Source organism: Alternaria infectoria (assembly GCF_024043175.1).
Source record: "Alternaria infectoria strain BMP 0036 chromosome Unknown scaffold_8, whole genome shotgun sequence".
Classification (NCBI taxonomy): Eukaryota; Fungi; Ascomycota; class Dothideomycetes; order Pleosporales; family Pleosporaceae; genus Alternaria; species Alternaria infectoria.
The window spans coordinates 424,626-444,965 of NW_026250697.1; the positions used below are offsets into that span (position 1 = coordinate 424,626).

A 20,340-nucleotide genomic window follows, 5' to 3' on the forward strand; every position below is an offset into this window, starting at 1 on the left:
TGGATTCCAAGATTTGTTTCACATCAGTGTATGGATCTTTCACCACTCTCATGTGCGTACGATCGCGCCTTTGCCAAGTAATCGCGGATATGGCCACCTCTGCTATGCTTACATTCACTCTCGGCCTCATCCGCAAAAGGTGGAACCACAGCCTGGGTACTTCAGACGCGGTGATTATGGACTTCTCAGTTCAACTACACCTGCGGTACCCAACCATCACATACTACTCGTCTGTCTCTAACAGACCGTCCCGCTCCCACTGCAGGACACTTCAAGGGAATAAGAGGGCCCTCCACAAACACACGCCCGGCCGCCGCCATCATGCCTCTCCCACCTCTGACCAAGGGACAAAAGAAGGCAGCGAAGAGAGCTGCCAAGAAACAAGGCGCATCAGCTACTAAGGAGGCTCCTTCGAGTAACGTAAAGTATACACTAGTCGGTACTATCGAGCCTGAGCGGTTCGACACGCCCGCCATTTCATTCTTACCTACCCAGGATAGCGCAACATCGACACGGGATGTTATTGTTCCCACTTCTCAGCACTCCAGCCTTATGTCGCCTGGAAATTTCGACGCTGCTCCATCTATCTCAACTGCCTTACAGCAGCTACCACCATTGAGCACTGATGTCACTGGGTCTCGGTCTTCAGGTCCTTCGCCTGCGTTGTCCGCACTGCCTTTAGAATCCCTGGGCAGCTTCAACGATAGCTTCACCTTCAAAGCTCCCACTGGCGTTGCTACCTTTGGTGAACGCTCAAATGTCACTGAAGTTTCCAACCACGAGTATGGATCGTCTTTCCCCCAGATTGTTGAGGACATTGAGGATGAAGGTCCAACTTCATTGGCTTTCAGCGAAGCCTTCGTGAAAGAGCTAGGTAGTCCTACGTTTACGACCGCCGCAGCATCAAGCAAAGCTTTCAAGGAAGCGTTATCACAAAAATCGGAAGCGACAGAGTCATCGATCTTCACGCGGCTCGAGGATGCCACAATTGACAACGGTGTAGCCCTTGTGTACAGACATAAGTTTCCTTCCACAGCTGCTGATATCGAGAGAAAGCCGGAAGTATCGTCAGCCTGTGCGAACCATGAATGGGCTCTTGTACCATACTACAGGCCTAGGCCACTGAGCCTTACTGTGGGCTACAGAATGGACCAAAGTCTTAACGAGAACGGCACCGACCTGTCACTCGAGAGCATACTCCGTGGTCGGATCTTCTTAGCAAACGCAGATGGTGTAGTCCAATGCATCGCATACGAACAGCTTCTACATGACGTGGAAACCATCAAGGATGATGGTGGGTCAGACTTTGAGTCGATCGCTTCTCCAAGCAAGGGTTACCTCGAGCACTTCAGTGGCGCACATAATGAGACTTCCGGGAGTATTGACAGTCGCATTGAGGACGCCCATTTAGACCTCGGCATCCGCGACAGACCTCACGATATGGAGGGCAGTGCGGAACTGGGAAACCTCGAGGTGCCCGACCCTGAAAACAAGTATGGTTTCGATCGCGAAGAGCTGTCGAGCTGTCCGGACGGTTCGGTCGATGCTATATCGGTCAGTACTGAGAAGTGCGAAGTGGTTGCGACGCAAGACAACAAAGGAAAGATCCATGACGCACCACTGAACGAGGTCTCCAACGAAGATGTTGCGGAGACAGTATTGACTAGCTCTCAGGTACCTGATACTTCCGATTGTGCTTCCGAGTTGAGTCGCATGCGTCTAGGTACGGAGCCCCTCTCCTCCTACCTTGAAGTCATGGAGGCCGAAGAAAGCGGAAAGGCTACTCGACACGCCGTGGTCACCGCATTCCTGAAGCTTGTCAATAGCGAGCGAAAGAAGCGAGGGGTTCATGCTCTACCGTCTCTATACACAGCACATAGTGTGCTGAGCAGTGGCATCCTTCCGCATACAATCAGGCTTGGTACTACGACTGTTGCATCGTTCGTTGCACAGCTGTGCTTCGATGAGAGGGACGAGGTTGAGATCGTTGACGTGAATGCGGCCTGGGATCGACTGGGTCGTGAGGAAGTGCAACAGCAACAGACCGCTTCAGGAGGCATCGTGGGCGTGTTGCGAAGAGCTCTAGCAGGCTCACATGAGACTGCGAGTTTGGATAAGCCATGCTTCAAAAAGTGAGTCTGCGTGAATGTAGAGAAATATAACGTCGTTACATATCGTCTCTTGCCGTGATCAGAGTCATCTAAGAGTTCATACTGGCTTTGTATCGTGAAAAGAATACCTTGGTAGTATAACACAAATCCGTTCGAAAGAGTTTTACTTCCACTCTCTCTGCGAGATAAGCAATCAGCTGCGTATGAGCGTACTCAAACTCTTTGGCTAGATCTTCACGCCAGCTAATCTTGCACTGAGAAATTTTGCACGCATCATTCGCACGAACCGGATAGCTGATCTCCCAGGTCGTATAGCCTGCGCAGCCGCAGTGTGGCAAACGAAGACAAGGCTTGTCAGGGGTCGGTGGTAAGCAGGAGCTTTGGTGGGCCATGAGATGACTCCGGGAATCGTACTCGGCAAGATCTGATATCCACAACGCGTAGATGAAACAGCACAAGATCTTGGAAGTCCGATATCGTAGATGATAGTAGCCAGACTAGTCACACAAGGACAAGACTCTACACCGATATACAGCAGCGGCTGAAGTTGATGTTGCCACACACCAAGATGCAGATACTCCTTTCCACCGTGACTGTGGTGTATTACTGTAAACCGGATGCAATCCCTGCCCACGTCCTTCATGTTTCCTTCTTCCGCGATGATGCCGTGATAGCCATCGGATGGACCGACCCTGATCTACGCGCCATCAAGGACATGGCTGGGTAAATTCGTACGACGTCCAGATGCCACCGGCTTGCCAGCTAATATGAGGCATTCGGCGGTCTTGGATCTAGAGAACTGGGCAAGTTGCGCGACCTACAAGCGCAGCCGTAGTGCCCCGATGCTGTACGCGAAGCCGTTAGTGCTATATACTGGTGGTCGCTTCGAGTGGTGTTGCACCAGCAGTTCATCCTGTAGTCCATGTTGTTAGTCAGATACTATCGTGTCGATCGCCTAACTGAGTACAGGCGATCAAGGCAGAATGAGAGTTCGCGAAGTCATGATCTCCTGAACGCTGAGTGTGTGAACTGTGAAGATTTCGCGAACTTCGTTACACTTCCAGGGGTGCCTTGACCTGTCAGTAATAACACCACCATTATGCGTTCATGTAGTGCATAGTAACATTGTTTTCATGTGCTCACCGACCTCGAGATCCACTCATGCACTCCACACATCATCTCCGCTCAAGATACCCACCGCGCTTGGCATGTCTTACCAGGATCGGTAGAAAAGCCGGCTACTATAAATCTTGGCAGATCCTCTTCATCCGGTGGCTATCCTGAGTTTGCCGAGGCTTCCCGCCATGAGCGCCCAATGTTTCATCACGTGCGCCACTGTCGCTAACAATATCATCGCCTACATGACATTAGCGCGGCGGGTGTTCCTTCCAAGCTTCGTTGTCTTCCGAGGAGTGTGGGGTAAGGCGACCACCTGTACCCTAGTGGCGTTCTTTTATATTAACATCCTGTGAACCGGGTTGAGAAAGCGCGTAAAGCCCGGATCAGCGATATTATCTTTGTGGTGTCGTGCAGATGGGTGCAAGGGGCATGGATCTTTGTGCTCTTCTATCTTTTCCATGATTACCGAGGCCGGCCACTGAACGGTGCAGCTTGCCGTGTTCGTGGTTCCTAGGCCGTTCTAGTCAGTGCGCTGGGCGTGCTTTTCGAAATGAGAGGACTGGAACACACCATCGTCGTTGACACCAAGACGGATGTAGACAGAGGCGAGATGATACCTCATGACCACCAAAGGCGACTTCTTCCAGCGATTCAGGCTCATCTCCACCTCGAAGTTGACATATAAGCTCGTTGCTTCTCGCAGTTCAGTATCATCACCGCATCCAGCACAGATCTCCAACTCAGCTCAACATGGTCTCTTTCAAGTCTCTCCTTCTCGCCGCTATGGCTACCACCAGCGTGCTCGCCGCTCCCTTTGACTTCCTCACTGAGCGTGACGATGGCAACGCAACTGCTCTTGAGAAGCGTCAGTCCACTCCCAGCGCTGAGGGCTACAACAACGGGTACTTCTACTCGTGGTGGACTGATGGCGGTGGTTCCGCTCAGTACACCATGGGAGAGGGCAGCAGGTACTCCGTGACCTGGAGGAACACCGGCAACTTCGTCGGTGGCAAGGGATGGAACCCTGGAACCGGCCGGTATGTCATCTGGAAGAACTAAGCTTCATCATTTGCTGATCTCCATCCTAGCACGATCAACTACGGCGGATCTTTCCAGCCTCAGGGTAACGGTTACCTTGCCGTCTACGGTTGGACCCGCAACCCGCTTGTGGAGTACTACGTGATCGAGTCCTACGGCACCTACAACCCCAGCAGCGGATCCCAGCGCAAGGGCAGCTTCACGACTGACGGCGGTACCTACGACGTTTCCACCTCCACCCGTACCAACCAGCCCTCCATCGATGGAACAAGGACCTTTCAGCAGTACTGGTAAGTTGACAAGCAACATGTGGGCGTTGGACGCGCACTAACAACCTCCCAGGTCTGTCCGCACGCAGAAGCGCGTCGGTGGCAGCGTCAACATGCAAAACCACTTCAACGCCTGGGCTCGTTACGGCATGAACTTGGGCCAGCACTACTACCAGATCGTTGCCACTGAGGGTTACCAATCTTCTGGCAGCTCGGACATCTATGTGCAGACTTCCTAAGTCAGGATGGGTCGCGGATAATCGGATGAGCAGTCGGTGTGCAAGAACAGACAATAGCGGCGCTTCGGTTGCTGTCCGAATTAGACTGTAGATACGGGCGATGCGGGTCGTTCGAACTAGTCCGTAATATGTCAATCTAATCGCTCGTTCAAATATCGTTCGCCTTGAACTCCCTGCATTGACTTCCTTTTCTCCTATATCCCTGCAAGCAGACTTCCAAGCAATCATGTCGGCCACCTTCTAGAATCGGCCAAGCTTTCCTCGTGTTGTGGCTGCATGCCAAGCTCAGAACGTGGCTGCCAAGGTAGGAGATATATTACTTGTGGGTCATGATCTCGCAAGCGGAAATAACGCCCATCAACCGAGAAGTCGTAAGGGGTGGCTGCATGTGGCGTCGAACTGTGATAGAAGTCCTCGTTACGGGTCTCCTCTTCCGTAAGGCCTTTAATTCGTAGGGCTAATCTTCGGGCATGAGGAAATCGAGTGCTGAGCAAAGTTGGACATATGCCATGGCAACGCCCAATCCCCGAGGACGCGCTATGTTATCGCCAGTACACGGTCGACCGGACATACAACTGCATGGTATCAACACTGTGATGCTGTTAGTCGAGTGACGATGGGACACAACGATGTCTATGAAGAAGAACGCAGTGCAGCAACTTCCCCTATCAAATAGTGAGACGCCGTTGCCCATGTTCACATCTGCAGCCGGCTTCTTGCCGATGGGTCCATCCGCTCGATATATTATCGTCGATCGCGGTGATCGCGATGATCGCCACAAGGAGAGGGGTATGCAGTCGACGACATGTGTTCGTTGATAGTCACCATGTCTTCGACTGACTGTAGTGAACGTGGGTGATGGTGGCAGACGCGTCAATGTTGGAAGTATGACGATGGGAAGTCACGGATGCGCCTTACCCATTTGGGCGCACTGGTACGCAAGCCACCCCAGAGATACACCTGGGCAACATTATTTATCACGGCAACGGAGACAAGCAAGCATCGCAATACTGCTACATCGTTATCATATCTTCATTGAGTGGTGTATTTCCCCACCATGTACATGTATCCCCGTCTCCTTTTATATACCTAGGTACAATGACATCTACATCTTATTGAACACATTCGTACCCGTAACATACTCCTCAGTCCCCTCTCTCCTCCGACTCTCGGTGACATTCTCATAAGTCTCCTCCGTAACAATAAGCTCATCGCTCAAACTCTCCAACAACACACTGCTCTCCGCTTCCGCGCCGGCCATGTAATCGAAGCTCTCGCCAGACTCACTGCCCGCCTTCTCGAATACATCAGCACCGCCGTCGAACCACCGGGCTTGCTCGCCTATCCAGTCGACTCCACCAGTGCGTCGGTCACGGCGTACGACTTCCTTTTCTTCGAGAGGTAGTAGAGGGAGGTCGGTCTTGGGAGGGAGGATGGTGCGACGGTGCCAGGCACCGAGGAACATGCCTTCGGGGTCGACTTCGTTGCGGACGCGGTTGTATTCGTCTAGGTCGTTGCCGTATACGGAGGAGAGGTAGGCGTTATCGACGGATTGAAAGTTCTTTGCCCAGTGAGGTCGGCCATTGTACTCTTTCATCAGGTGTTCAAAAGCTTGGTAGTAGCGTTCACGGCAAGGGGGGTCCTGGCCGTAGGGACGGTAGAGCGTGGCATTAAGGTACAGAGCGGGTTGATCGGGATATGAAGTGTCAAGGAATGGACGCGGTTCTCGGTTGACGGTGTTTGCGATGCGAACTTCGATAGGCGAGTGGACGTAGAGGCCTTTGGTGCTGAAGGGAATGCCGGAGGATTGCTCGTCACCGTGCAACCAGTCTGTCAGTCGCGACAGTACCTCAGGACCTTTGTCGAGTGGAACGCTCCATTCGTTGACGAACTGCGAGTAGAGACAGTTCATCAACAGCTCCGTGCGTTGCTCGCCAACGGCAGAAATGAGAGCGCCGTCTTTGAAACCGTATTGCATGCCGAAGACGAACCACTCAACCCAGGGCAGGAAGCGCGGGACATACTGCGATATCCAGAGGAGAATGTGATATGTGTGGAAGCCGACGCTACCGCCATACCAGTTGTACTCCGGCTGCCGATGTGCCTTGTCCGTCTTGTCTGCCCGCCATACGACTGCACGCTTCATGTACGGTAGCCACCATACTCGCGTGAACTCGCTCGATGTCCAGAGCCCGTTGTTCCAATCTGCCAAAACGTCTTCAATCGGTAATATAGTCTGTATCCATTCGACGTTGTTCGCTTCGATCATCTGGAACTCGATTTCGACGATAATGCCCAATGCGCCCAGCGAGACGAGCGCGGCCCGGAAGAGATCTGGCGATTGCTGGGGTGAGCAGCGTACAGCCTGGCCGTTCGCGAGTACTATTCGAAGGCTCTGAACGCGGTCGGAGAGGAGGCCGTGGTTGTACGAACTGCCGTGCGTCGCTGTCGCAATCGCGCCCGCCAGCGATTGATCGTCGATGGATCCGAGATTCGGCATCGTCAAGCCGTGGCTCTTCGCTTGGAGGTTGAGGTTATGTAGGCGTATTCCAGCCTGCACAGTCATAGTCTTGCGCTCCTTGTCAACGTTCAACACCTCCTTGTAGTCGTCCAAGTTGATCATCCATGCCGAGGTGCATGTTATATCTGAGGGTGAATGTCCGCATCCTACAGTAACTACGCGCCTTCGCATACGTCTCGCGAGGTTAACGACCTTCTGCACTTCCGGAAGACTCTGCGGCCGGATGTAGAGCTCCGGCCGCGAATGGAACGTCCGAGCCCATGTGTGATGGATGTGTGACTGCGATGCGCGGAAGGGAACGTCGGGGTCCGTACGGTCCAACTCGATATTGAAGCGTGGCGGCATCATGACGCCGGATAGAGGCGACTGCGCCATCCTCGTGGTGTTGAGAATACACGATGCATGAGTCGAGATGATGGCGTACACATGAAAGATTGTCGCGATCGAAGGGTCCAGATGACGTTAGCGGCATATCAGTCTGGACCCCGCCAGAGCACGATAATATCTCGGAACTATCTCGGGAATATCGCAGCTTTATGTCCAGGCCAACATCTGAACGCGCATGCCTTCCTCTAGAGTGCACTCTCCATTCACGAGGTTTGACAACTAAACATTGGCGCAAGAGTATGAGGAAATGTATCACTGCATTTTCGAGTGCTGGACTTTGAATTCGATAGAGGCTTTGGCATCGAGGAATGAGTTCCATTAATGAGATTAAATGACAAACGAGGGACCCCATTACCCCAATACTGAAGTACTGAGGCGTTTTCGTCGGTACTTCAGCATTGGGGTAATGTGGTCCATTATTCGTCATTTATTTTCATCGAACTCGACAACTCGTTCCTTTAGTTCCTAGCAGCGATACATGTCACGAGATTGCGCCCGCCAAAGCCATCCTCATCGTCATCATTCGCCGCCGCCATACTCGATCCTAGACGATCACTCCCATCAATCCCATACCCCATCTGCCCCTCTACAACTTACTCAACACCTTCTCCTCCCTCCCCTTCAACCCAGGATGCTGCGTAATAACCGGCCTAGTAACCGCAAAGAAAGCCGTTCCACCCGATTTGCTCGAAAACTGCGCCTTAGAGCCAACGTGGAAGAAAGCAAAGTCGCCCGCAACAAGGTGGTGTGTGACGCCGGTCGCCTCGTCTAATACGTCGATTTGGCCGTTGAGAACGTACTTGGTCTCTTCGTAGTCGTAGGTGGGGATGTTGCGGGTGGGGCCCGCTTTGATGCGGTAGAAGCCTGAGGTCAGGTATGTGGGGGAGTCGGTGGTTTGGGTGCGGATGCTGGGGTGCGTTAGATGGGGGTGCTGGGTACTTGGTGGGGTGAGGAGAAGGGGAGATTGGTGTTTTGTGGTGTAGTGATTTGGTGGACTTACGAGTGGAAGTCTGCGACGATGGCGCTCTCGCCCTCGGGGATGGGGATGTACTCATGGCCCGCGCCCTTGATGATGGTGAGAGGTACGTATTTCTGAGACACTATAGAATGGTAAGTATGTGTTTCCTAGTCGACGCTGAATTGATTAAGGTGGTGTCGCTACTTACTGGCTGGTGATGTGTGGGTTGTGTTTGAAGGAGAAGTTGGGGGATTTGGAGTTAATTATCTAATGTTCAGCGACAACTACCGTTCTTCATATACATCGAGCAAGGTGCGCCTGAGTACTACTTTGGCCCCGTTGAGCACTGATTGCTGCCTACCCCTTCTTCTCCTCTCCGTGATATTTGTCCGCATTGGGTAAGTCGTGCCGGGCAGCCTAGCGTAGACAACCTGACCTTGTAATCGTCGAATGTAGCTTGAGATCCACCTCACATTAAAAGCCGATTGGAGACCCGACGTTAGATCTATCGTGTATTGCGTGCTATGCGGTGAGATTCGTGGTGCAGGTACGGGGAAGGGACCTGGCGCTAGCGCAATCTAGATTGAGCTGTCATCACATCTCCATCTTCACACGCAACAATCTTCCCACATTTCGTGGCTGTCCCCTAAACATATAGCGAACAGTAGTATACATGCAGAGTAAACACGTGTACGAAATGACGAGAAAGCTAAACACAAGCCCCATCTCTCAGCTCGGACCGACAAGAAAGTAACAACGTCATAACCACAACACCCCCCATCATCACGGCGCCAACCCATCATCCTCATAATGAAACAACTCCCTCAGCCACCCCCAAGAGCCCGCATACAGCCGCTCCACACCATGCGTCTCCAAAAAACACAGCGCCTGATCCCAAGGCAAACCCCCCTTCCTCATCAACCCCTCCTCAAGTATACTTTTAAACTGCGTGTCCAGCGGCCGTAAAAGGCGCGCGATCTCTGCAGGTGAAATACTGGTGGTGTGGATGTTGTTCTGCGTAAAGGTCGTACCGGTGAACTTCCAGCGGACGGCGGTTTGGATGATCCTGAAGGCTATTGTGTAGCGGGAGTAGAGGGTGTCGCCGGGCATTTCGTATAGGTTGGTGATGTGCGTGTGCATTATGTCTACGAAGTTGGCCATCGAGCCGGCCGTACTGGGGGCGGTGGTCGGGATATGGGATAAGATTTTCTGGGTTTCCGACTCGATCGCGGAAGACTTGGGGTCGATGTGCCAGCGGGTGAGAGGATCCATTGCTGTGATAGACAGTCAGGTCTCAATCATTTATGAACTTGGTGGAAGGCGTCTCACCTGCTTCCGCAAGGTCGAACGCTTCGAGTTTCTGGAAGATGGCAAGGCAATACTTCTTCGTCGCGTTAAGGTGCTGTTTCCTCCGTGTTAGTCTACGGCTTGAATCCCGGGTCACCAGGACTTGGTCGCTGAATATATTGGCAACCTTTTCGTATTCATGTACATGTGTGTACTCCTTGTCCGAGGGTTCTTTCCATCCGCGAAGGTCTGGACGCTGGAGTTCCAAAGCATCGGCGGCGTCCTTGCGATCACATGCTCGCAGCAGACGTAAAGCATCGTTGCAGCGATCTTGCCAGTCTAGTAGTTGTATCTCGACTTCTTTCCTTTCGGTGTATTCCTTGCTCTCATATGGTGTTGGAGTCGCCCCATCCGTTGACTCTGTTGTGGAACTTCTTGTGCTGATAGTGGGAAACAGCCGCCGCAGCGGAAGCGAGGACCAAAAGGCTGGTACACTTGACGGAGGGTTGCGTTTGCGTATCAAGTCGTCACAGTCGCCGCTGAAGTGATCTCGACGAGGACAGGTGAAGCATACGACTTTCTCCAGATTCGCGCAGTCCAGTCTAGAAGTGGTTCCCTGCTTGCAGCCGTCGCAAAGATGCATTGTTGGTATAGCCGCATCGGGGTCGTTTTGGGTGTAGGACATGCTACGTGGGTGGTGAGTGAGAGGGAATAAGAGATGCTGAGGCAGATGCGACCTGTAATAAAATTGATTAGATGGGAGATATTGATTTGAGGGCGAAACAAGAACGCAAGATGAACGACGCGGGTACCCGTGACGCCAAGCTCCTGTGTTACCCAGGTAGCAAACGGACCTTGAGGTGACCGCAAGTTGGGCAAAGCGTGACAAGGTACTGAACGTCGTGGCTATAGATCTCTCGCATTTTGCACTTTATACGAGATCGACGAGACTTCCCTATGAGCAAACGATTCGTCGTTTCCTATGACCATGGCCAAGACGAGTAGTCGAGCTGAGAAGGTCCCGGAACGACACACACTATCGTTCTTATTTTCGGGGGTGAAAAGCCACGGCTTGTTCGGTTGCATGTTAATTCGTACTGTCGTAACGCGTGTTTCCTCGTCCGTCTCATGGGCCAACGATTACCGCAACGGGATACCTTCATCCCCATCATCGTTCAATGTGTCCATCTCGTCTCCGCCAAACCCTTCACTACCCACATCATCGCCGACATCAAAGCGCATAAACTTCTCGTTCTTCGCCTCGGCTGCATTACGGTTAGCATTGCCTTCTTCCCCAGACGGGTCAAGAGATACTTACTACCCCACTCCACAACCTGTCCATCTTGAACCTCGCAGTCCTTGAGAACAGTCTTGTCGCCGTCTTTAGCATCGCCACCCTCCATCTTACATCTCCGGCCCAGTATGCAGTCTGTGAGTTGTACGTTTGGTCCAATTTCGACTCCGTCCATCAACAGACACCGCAGCAACCTTGCGCCCTCGCTGATCTTGCAGTTTGGACCAATGACGCTTTCCTTGATGTTCGTCTTCTCTTCTACGATGACGTTGTCCGCTAGCAGTGAGTTCTCGGCTTCTACACGACACTTCCGGGGGATGGACTCCTTGTGTACGATCTTTGACTGATGGGCGAATGGTGATGCTGCTTCTTTGCCGACTTCTTCAATCGACTGCAGCTTTGCTAGGCGGAGTGAGACGGTAAGCAGAAGATGTGAGTCGTCTACACGGCGGATAAGAGGTTCGGCTGGTCCCGATGGTTGGACGTAGGCAAGGATCGGCGGTACCGTAAGTTTCGTATTCGAGGTGAGCGATTTCGCGGATTCGGGTATACTGGATGACTTTGTGACTCTTGACGCGAGTGTCGTGGGGGCCTTTGAGTCGGATTCTGTGTTACCGCCTGAGTATGTGGTGCTGAATTTGGATACATCGATCTCTTCCTCGACAACTTGCGACCCGTGGTCTGACTCCTCGTCCTCGCCCTGGAGTATTTGTCGCAGGCCCAACTTGTCTCCCAGACCGTTTTGCCAGCCCGCCTTCGCCCACCACCCCAAAACCTCCTCGCTGATACTCTCGAACTTCTCGTTCTTCTTGATCATCTCAATGACCCAGTATGGGAAGAAGTAGATGTGTGCATCGCGGTGGGTCGTGAGCATTCTTATCCGCGCGTGCTGGCGAATGAGGGAATGTCGCAGTGGGAATGTCTTGTTCTCCTCGGTGATGTCGTTCAGCGTGTCGGTGGGTACGGAGTAGACCAGTTTCGAGATGTTGCGGCGCAGCGAGTCTGTCGGAACAGGAACGATGGACGTAGGTAGCGGTGTTGTCGCAATGAAATCTGTCTCCTCCTTCTTCCTGCTGCCTTCTCCCTTGGCCTGGTACCACACACCCATGCCGCCTCTTCTTCCGAGCTTCTCTCCGCCAGCACCGAAAGCAATCTTGCTGCCGTTGTGATCTAGTCCTCCACTAGCTCCTGCGAACCCGCCCTGTTCTACCATCCAGGCGTCTGCCAGCGCCGTGCCGTCCAGTTCGCATACGAGATCGCACGGCAAAACTATGAAGTCGCCCTTGATTGCATTTTGTAGCTCAGGTAACCGGAAGAGGTCGCCAGTACTCGTCTGATGTGAGAGGTCTTTCGGCGCGAGGATGTCTGGCTTCGGCGAAGGGAGGGTTGTGAGATGTGGATTTTGCGACATGGCCGCCTCGATGGCTTCTAACGACTCTGGCGGTGTCACGACTGTGATGTCTAGAGTATCTTAGTACAAATAGAGAGAACAGATGCGCGTAGTGGCATACCCGTGACTCCCATGCGGTAACACCATTCCAGAGGATACCAGACCATAGGCCTGTTGGCAATGGGCAGCAGGGCCTTTGGTATTTCCTTGGGCGTGGATGTGAAGGTACTGAAGGAAGCACCAGGGCCACACAGAATGAGGGCCTGGAAGCCCGGCGCGGGCAGACTCGTCGCGTGAGGCATCGTGGTGTGTGCGGTGGGTGTCGCGATATGAGTGTAGAGATGTAGCACTGGCCTATCTCGATATGGTCCGGATAGGAAGGTACTGCTTTTGGCTTCGCTTGCGAGGTGGTAATGGCGTATATCCGCCGAGTGATGCTGCAGGTACAAAGGCGTGTGGGGTGTTAGAGTCACCCCGCCGCCAAAAGTTCGAGGGCGGCTGACTCGCGCACAGTCGCCGCAGCCATTCGGCGCGTGTCAGGCAGGCAAGCAAGCTTCAGCTCCCAGCCACTCGCCCTGGCGTGCCGGCCGTCAACAACAGGGAAGCAGCCGAGCGGCAGCGGCTGACGACCAAAACAACGCCCGACCCGCCCACGAAACATTTCACGATACCATGACCTGACGACCATGTCGTCCTTCAACTACGACCGCTACGACCGCCGCCAGAACAACTCGCGCAACCGCGGCGCCCTCGGCTTCTACGTTCCTCTGATCCTCACCGTCACCGTCGCAACCGCCGGTCTCGCAGCCTGGGTCTGGAGTGCGCGCGAGGACAGCCGCGACTACTCGTCCGATGACGATCTCTCCTATGGCGAAGATTCGGCCCACGAAAAGCGACAGGGCAGGGCGCCTGCTGCACGCGATGTCTCTGGGTTCCCTGTAGGGGAAGGGGGCGGTGAGGGCTATGGCTACGGCGATGGCACGCTGCTCGGCCGCGCACAAGGCGTCATCCGTCGCACACCATCACCGCAGCAGCTCTTCGATACCGTGAGCAAGAAGACAGCTGCGGGCTGGGCCGCGGCGGGTGCTGCAGCTGGTGCGGCACTCGCTTCTATCCGCGAGGAAGACAAGGACGAAGCTTTTGGCGACCACTCTCGATGGAACGAAGAAGCCACCATAAGGAGGAATGTTGAGGCGCAGAGCCGGGACAGCAATGCTGCAGTCGATGCGCAGGCACGAAGCTTCGCAGCGAGCGTGCGGAAGGCTGAAGGCAGAGGCGAGGGCTACGGAGGAAGGAGGAAGACGGTAGTCTTGGTCGTCAGCGCTGAGAGCCTGGACCGGTTGGACGACGACGAGGGCTCATACCGCGAAGAAAACGCTGTAAGCATTGCATCCAGTCTGCCTTCTCACGTGCCCAAAACTAACAGCTCGCAGACCATCCTCTCCCACCTCCCCGACACCGACTTCTCCCGAACCAAGCTCTTCGTCCTCATCTACTCCCCATCGCTGCGCTCGCGCCCACAATCCCGCGCCAACTCTCGCACTGGTTCGTCTTCGCTCGGCGACTCATACTCTGCTATCAGCACACCTGCACGCACACCAGGCGAGGAGCTGTCGTCCGTTGAACCCGTCATCTATACACCCGCACCTAGCACTCGGGGCTCTGACAACTCGCTGTGGAACACACTCCACTCGCAGGCCCTCCGCCTCGTCGAGGACCCAGCCATGGTCATGCCTTTCAACACCACGACTGGCTTCGTGCACATGCTCAGGCATCTCGGACCAGAGCTTGTCTACGTAGTCGACGCATTGAGCGGCGTGAACGGTCAGAACATCGACGACATTAGGAAGTGGGTTGGCCAGACCATTGTCGTTGTTGGCGGTGATGGCACTGGCCTTGGCGGGCTCGTTGACACGGACGACGAGGGCCCCATGCGCAAGGGCAAGGAGAGCGAGCACACTGTTAGGTGGTGGCAGGTTCGCAATGACATGATCGGGCTGGGCAAGGGCGTCGAGGTGGTGGATGCCTCTAGGCTTGAAGACGACTACGAGAGGAGGGTCGGTGGACGCGAGTAGATTCGCTTGCTTCTGTACTGGCCTGGAGTTTACCATGTTACCGATGTGTATAGGGACCTTTCGCGATGCTTGTATCTGATTAACGACGAATATACCATGCTTTTTGACAGACTGGGCTCATCACGAAATGACGTTGTGCGCAACTAAAGACAAAAATATGAGAACAGTGTAGGCCTACGCAAAGCCCATGACGCGGGCTTTGCTGCATACACAGCATTTTATCTTGACAACAACCTAATCCCTAAGACCATGTAGACGCCTGCCTTGAAATTTTCCTTGTGAAGCCCGCTGGGAACGCCTCAACGCCGATTTGAGAGATGATAGCGCGAGGAATCTACATCTGAACTCGGAGCAGGTAGCGGAGCTTGACCTGAGCGACGTCATAGGCAATGTACTCGTTGTACTGCAAGTACGCGTTGGGCACGTTGGTAGCACCGGGTGGTGTCGATACATCGGGCTAGTATGGTTAGCTGTGAAACTAGATATGGGAATGCGAGCTTGCTTACCATCATGCAGCCCTTTAGGGCTGGGTTCACGCAACCCGCGTCTTTCCACTTTCTCGGGCCAGTCTGTCCCATACCGAATGTGCTGTGTAGGCCTTTCTTGGCGGCGTCCTCCCCAGCAGTGTACGACGCGTCGGTAAGCTCGTGCATTGGGTTGCCGAGCTCAGCTTCACAGAGAAGAAGCAGGGCAGTGCCTCCAGAATTGTACGAAGCGCAGTAGTTGGCGGATTTTGAAGACATATCGGCGAGATAGATACCTTTGCCAAACATGTATCCGCTGACAGGGGCTTCCGGTGGAGCGATTCTGAGACCTTGACCCAAGATACCACCATAGTTGGTGACTCGGGATCCGTGCCAAAGCAAGCGGCGATTGCTCGCGATCTTCGCATACTTGCTCTTGTCGAAACGGTCGAACTCTCCTTGACGCTCGATGCGGAAAATGTCTTGAACTTTGTAGCTGACATGATGTGTCTTGCCCTTCGAGTTGTTGAGATACTCATCGATCTCCACGAATTCGCGACTCTTATGTTGAAGAGGAGTCATCTCGTTCATTCCAAGTCCCTGGAATTGTTTGTCGAGCTTGTTCACATCGCTCTTGTCCTTCAATTGGTCCTTGAGCATGGCCGCGGTCTCCTTCATGTCTGACAGACTAAAGTGGAATACGAAGTCAGCATACGCCTCACATGCACGTTGTACAGCATGACTTACCTCTCAAGTAGCTCAATCTCCTTCTTAAGGAGTGTGATGTCTCGAATGACCGGCGGGCGATTGCGACCGAAGGCGTGTGGGATGAGTGAGAAGTACTGGTTCGACAGACGTTCAACCTCCGCCCTTGAATCGTTGTCGTTCTCGTCGATAAGCACGGACAAATCCTTCAAAGTTTGGAAACCGCGAGCGATGGTGCCTTTACTGAGCTTGCCTAGTGGGAGTTTGTTGGCGTCGTAGTTCAGTGCAGTCATGGTTTGATTGAAGTAATCCTGATTGAAATGTTAGCCTGGAATTCGTGTTGCAGCATACGCAGCGCTAAAAGTCAACAGATGAACACGTCCTAAGACATTGTCGTCGCCAGGCCCCCTGATAAATGTATTTTTTCTTCTGAATGCGACGCGGATTGTAGCCTCCCGGGTACTCCAAAGACACTGGATTCTTACCTGGTTGAAGATGAGCTTCATAAGATCCTGGACTGGAGGAGACAAGGTGCTGTCAGGCGTAACGCCATTGGTCTCGTTGGCATCAGCACCAGCATCGGCATCGCCGTCGTCATCGTCGTCCGAGTCAGGGTTGTAGGAGCGCTCTACGTAGGCGTATTTGCCAGCCTTCGGCTCGTCACCGCGGTTCGCCCACTTGAGGCCAGACTTGTCCTTGAACTTCTTCTCAAACTCCTGCATGGCATTACTGAGGCCTCCATCGCCAAGCATCTTCATCTGGCCACGGTCGCCGACTCGCCCCCAGCGTGTCCACGTTCGGTAGCTGGAGCCATCGGTGAGAAGCTGGACTTTGTAGAACTTGTCTAAGGTAGTCAGCATACACGTTCAAAATCTGTGAGTGACTGCCGCAACTCACTGTTGTTTGCAGACGAGTTTGTTTGGTTGAGCGACGCGTCGTAGATCGTGCCGTCGTTGTTGTCAATGTAGACGCGCCAGCTAGCCAGAGGGCAATGCTCGTCTACGGAGATGGCAATCTGCTTGGACTTGGCATTTTGTCCATCTCCAACTTTGGCATTCTCTTTGATCTTGGGCTTCTTGGTCTCCTGTTGTGCAGTTGGTGGTGATGCAGATGACGCCGCGCGCTTCTTTGACCCGTTTTGGACAGGGGCAGGAGCAGAGGCAGGAGCTGGCGCCGCCGCAGAAGACAACACATATTGCGACTCAGGAACATAGGAATCTGCTCCAACCGTCAATTTGAAGTTCTTCGTTAAGATTTGAGAAGCATGTTGCGGTTCTGAGTGCGTCGGAATGTTGTGGACTTACCTGTCGCCTCGCACTCGTCGAGCCATTCGAGGCTAACGATCGACACGTTCTGAGCAACAGCAGTCTTGACCTTGGTGGAATTGCTCTCGAAGTCTTTTTGCGTTGCGATGAGATGGGTTGTATCCGGTGTGACGCTCGACAGGTACTCGGCGCCGAGTGACGTTATACGCGTCTGTAGCGCTTTCTGGGTTACTCCACTCGGGAAGCGGCCAGATGCCGCGATGGACAATCCAGTGAGTACCATTGATGCGATTGATGCGCTTGATGCGATTGACTTCGATGAACCTTGGAAGACGCGATGCAGCTGGATTGGGGGCGCAGAATGGCTATTTGAACATTTGGTTGAGACGGAACCAGGTGGCCGATGAGACGGTGGCCTGTGTTCGGAAGGAACGCCCTTAGGCATCAGCGCCCAAAGCGGACTAGCCCGCGTTTCTGCCTTCGCGAACGGAACGCGTGCACACATGATAAGTCGTGCCACAAGCACCCGCATCATCACGACAGCAAACTTCACTCATCAACGTCGCTTCCTGTCAAAATGACATCACTACTCACCATACCGCTGGAATTGCTGGTCGCGGTATCAGAATACCTCCCTACTGAAGATCTTGGTTCACTGCGTCTTGTATGCAAACAAACCGAGAAGTCGCTATATGAATGGTTTTCCAAAGAGTTCTTCTTCAAGAAGCAGTTCATGCTCACGCACAAGAGCCTGCAGGCGCTCATCGACATATCCAAGCATGCCGGTCTTTCCAAGAAGCTGGTACACATCATCATTGCCACCAATGTCTACAGCGAGATACCACTACGCTTCAGGGACGATGACGCCGCTACGCGCTATATTCAGGGCTACGAGGACCAGAAAGCGCTTTTAGGTACTGGGATCGACCGCGAGATGCTTACGGAAGCTTTCGAGCGTCTCGAGAACCTCACCACCGTCGGGATCCGCGACTTCAACGCAGGCAATCGAGTTCGTGACGGCAAGAGCTGGAGCTCCTGGGGCGCAACTACCATCCATCGCGAAACCGGTATTGAGCTACGGTTCGCCGATCGCGATTCCTTCGGACAGGATGTCGGCACTCGTTTCACGTCTCGCGTCTTCTCCAGCGTGTTGTACGCTTTAGGCAAGGCTAACCGACGACCTACAGAGTTCGAGGTGTTGCTTCGTCAGCGTGGCCTACCCGACACGGCATTCTTCCTTCCAGACTACATCCGACCTACAGTGGAGCCCATACTGCAGAACACAAGCACGTTACTCTTGAACGTGGACCTCAAGCCTCGTTACCTGCACACCCATAGTAACGGAACGTCCGTCGATCCAAACGCGGGACGCTCGCTTCGACGCTTCCTCCATTTCACTCCCAATCTCGTTCATCTTCGCCTGAACTTTGAGAAACATTTGGTGGCCAACAACGAGGACTTTCTGCAGTGGTTAGCTACTCCGAAACCCACCGCCAGCTCAAATAACGCGACTTTTCTTGACCCTGCCCCAGTTGCTCTACCGCTCTTAAAGAACCTCGAGCTTGGTCAGCTAAGCGCTCGGGCTGATATTCTGTTCAACTTTATCTCCAAGTTCGCGCCGACTCTGGAAGATCTGAGCCTATGGAGGATGAACATCCCCGCTGCAGTCGCTCCACCTCACGGACACAAGCCCAACTTCTGGCGCGACTTCTTCCGCAAGCTGTCCAAGACGCCACGACTTGCTCTTAATCATCTTAAAGTCGGCATGTTGCAACAAGACCACATGTATGTGACCTTCAAGAGCGATGATGCAAACAGCAATTTGAGCATCCCAGTCCCAGCGAAGAAGGTGATGGAGTACGCCGGAGCAGATATGGGCAAGTTTTGGGAGGAATTACAGGAAGAGGTGACCGTGGATTGGCCGGCGACGGTACCCGTGAATCTTGACGCAAGCGAAGATGATAGTGAAGACGAAGATGAAGAGATGGACGATGAGGAAGATGATGAAGATGATAGCGATGAGTGAGACGAGTCTCTAGGTACTTTCATGATGTTACGATCGATACTCCCTAATTCAAGCTTTTCCTTTCTTAAGCAATAGTTGCATGAAGTCGCCTTTCATCTACATGTTGCCAACCACGCTTTTTCAACAATGTCGCAATGATATCTGTACTCAAACTTCGTGGTGTACTGGCTTCCCATACGACACATGTCGCTCATCTGCCCACACAACTCTCCTTCCTCAAGTCTAGGCGCAAGGCCCAGAGCTCAATGAAAAAGATGACAAGATACCGTTCACAGACACGCATCACTGATGCGCACGGTACACAAACAGCACTGCGAACAGTGCGTGTTGAATGCGTGGAAGAACGAGAATCACCTCGTCCTCTCTCCAAATCCCAAAGCCCTCGGAGGTCAATATCTGCAAGCGACAAGCACTGCGTCAGATAAGACTGTCTGTGACCAGACTGAATGCGATTCCACCTTTCATCTTTGTGGTGGCCTCTCATCTTTCCCTGTTGACCCGCTTAGCGGACATCATCAGTATACCAGACCGAAGACCGGCCTGGCTGGGACGACAAGGCGCTCGAGGCGGATCTTGAAGTTGCTGACAACCAACCCATCTAGTGAGTGTCGTCGTACCCTGCCGCGTGGGACCCCGTACGTAAATCGGGCGCGACAGTATGACCTCCAGTAACCCAGCTTAGCTGACAGCCACTTGGCGGTTGCACCAGCTTAGCTGACATGCGAGTTGAACATGAGACCTTCCCATGGCAGTAGTGTTCTGCGAAGCAACTGAAGAGAAAAGAAGAAGTCAAAGTGGGCGGGGAGCAGCAGTTTATATACCCAGAGGGCTGCGCCAAGATCCTGCGGCGCTAGGCGTCAGTCACCTCCGTGGGGCTTGCGGTTGCGGCTAGGCAGCCGGTGCTCACTCTCACTTCGTGCCTAGATAGGTTAGACCCAAATCACGCGCTCGTCCAGACTGTGTGGTTATCGGAATGGACCAATACTACGCAAGGGTACTTGGGTAACTCGTCCTTCACTCCGTAGTTAAGCTCCCGATTACGTAGTTCTTGGAGGCAAAACAGTCGAGACCTGCCTGCCACCCGAAATCAGCCCTTTTCCTGGCTTTCACGATGCTTGGCATTCACTCCTACCATAAAGTCAGGCACCGCCCTCAGCAAGGCAACCAATTCGATTCCCACATCCAGTTGTTT

At 53.4% G+C, this 20,340-nt stretch overlaps 9 protein-coding genes across 9 annotated transcripts; 4 read left to right on the forward strand and 5 right to left on the reverse strand.

Annotated features, from left to right (window-relative positions):
• Positions 1-321: 321 nt before the first annotated feature.
• Positions 322-2,136, forward strand: J4E92_005565 (uncharacterized protein; the record flags this gene model as incomplete). The annotated part of the gene is made up of 1 exon (XM_051496945.1): positions 322-2,136. The coding sequence occupies one exon, from the start codon at positions 322-324 to the stop codon at positions 2,134-2,136; it is 1,815 nt and encodes a 604-aa protein (XP_051352605.1).
• Positions 2,137-3,980: 1,844 nt separating this feature from the next.
• J4E92_005566 (uncharacterized protein) lies at positions 3,981-4,776 on the forward strand (the record flags this gene model as incomplete). The annotated part of the gene is made up of 3 exons (XM_051496946.1): positions 3,981-4,267; positions 4,319-4,558; positions 4,611-4,776. 3 exons carry the CDS (start codon positions 3,981-3,983, stop codon positions 4,774-4,776), a joined length of 693 nt encoding a protein of 230 aa, XP_051352606.1.
• Positions 4,777-5,881: 1,105 nt separating this feature from the next.
• Positions 5,882-7,672, reverse strand: J4E92_005567 (uncharacterized protein; the record flags this gene model as incomplete). Its single annotated transcript, XM_051496947.1, has 1 exon — positions 5,882-7,672. One exon carries the CDS (start codon positions 7,670-7,672, stop codon positions 5,882-5,884), a length of 1,791 nt encoding a protein of 596 aa, XP_051352607.1.
• A 598-nt stretch (positions 7,673-8,270) lies between these two features.
• J4E92_005568 (uncharacterized protein) lies at positions 8,271-9,914 on the reverse strand (the record flags this gene model as incomplete). The annotated part of the gene is made up of 3 exons (XM_051496948.1): positions 8,271-8,592; positions 8,685-8,784; positions 9,638-9,914. The coding sequence occupies 3 exons, from the start codon at positions 9,912-9,914 to the stop codon at positions 8,271-8,273; spliced, it is 699 nt and encodes a 232-aa protein (XP_051352608.1).
• A 22-nt stretch (positions 9,915-9,936) lies between these two features.
• On the reverse strand, positions 9,937-10,614 carry J4E92_005569 (uncharacterized protein; the record flags this gene model as incomplete). Its single annotated transcript, XM_051496949.1, has 1 exon — positions 9,937-10,614. One exon carries the CDS (start codon positions 10,612-10,614, stop codon positions 9,937-9,939), a length of 678 nt encoding a protein of 225 aa, XP_051352609.1.
• Positions 10,615-11,069: 455 nt separating this feature from the next.
• J4E92_005570 (uncharacterized protein) lies at positions 11,070-12,915 on the reverse strand (the record flags this gene model as incomplete). Its single annotated transcript, XM_051496950.1, has 3 exons — positions 11,070-11,194; positions 11,248-12,684; positions 12,735-12,915. The coding sequence occupies 3 exons, from the start codon at positions 12,913-12,915 to the stop codon at positions 11,070-11,072; spliced, it is 1,743 nt and encodes a 580-aa protein (XP_051352610.1).
• A 384-nt stretch (positions 12,916-13,299) lies between these two features.
• J4E92_005571 (uncharacterized protein) lies at positions 13,300-14,688 on the forward strand (the record flags this gene model as incomplete). The annotated part of the gene is made up of 2 exons (XM_051496951.1): positions 13,300-13,992; positions 14,047-14,688. The coding sequence occupies 2 exons, from the start codon at positions 13,300-13,302 to the stop codon at positions 14,686-14,688; spliced, it is 1,335 nt and encodes a 444-aa protein (XP_051352611.1).
• Positions 14,689-15,022: 334 nt separating this feature from the next.
• Positions 15,023-17,405, reverse strand: J4E92_005572 (uncharacterized protein; the record flags this gene model as incomplete). Its single annotated transcript, XM_051496952.1, has 6 exons — positions 15,023-15,145; positions 15,195-15,840; positions 15,900-16,168; positions 16,343-16,701; positions 16,755-17,075; positions 17,162-17,405. 6 exons carry the CDS (start codon positions 17,403-17,405, stop codon positions 15,023-15,025), a joined length of 1,962 nt encoding a protein of 653 aa, XP_051352612.1.
• Positions 17,406-17,699: 294 nt separating this feature from the next.
• Positions 17,700-19,148, forward strand: J4E92_005573 (uncharacterized protein; the record flags this gene model as incomplete). Its single annotated transcript, XM_051496953.1, has 1 exon — positions 17,700-19,148. The coding sequence occupies one exon, from the start codon at positions 17,700-17,702 to the stop codon at positions 19,146-19,148; it is 1,449 nt and encodes a 482-aa protein (XP_051352613.1).
• Positions 19,149-20,340: the final 1,192 nt, after the last annotated feature.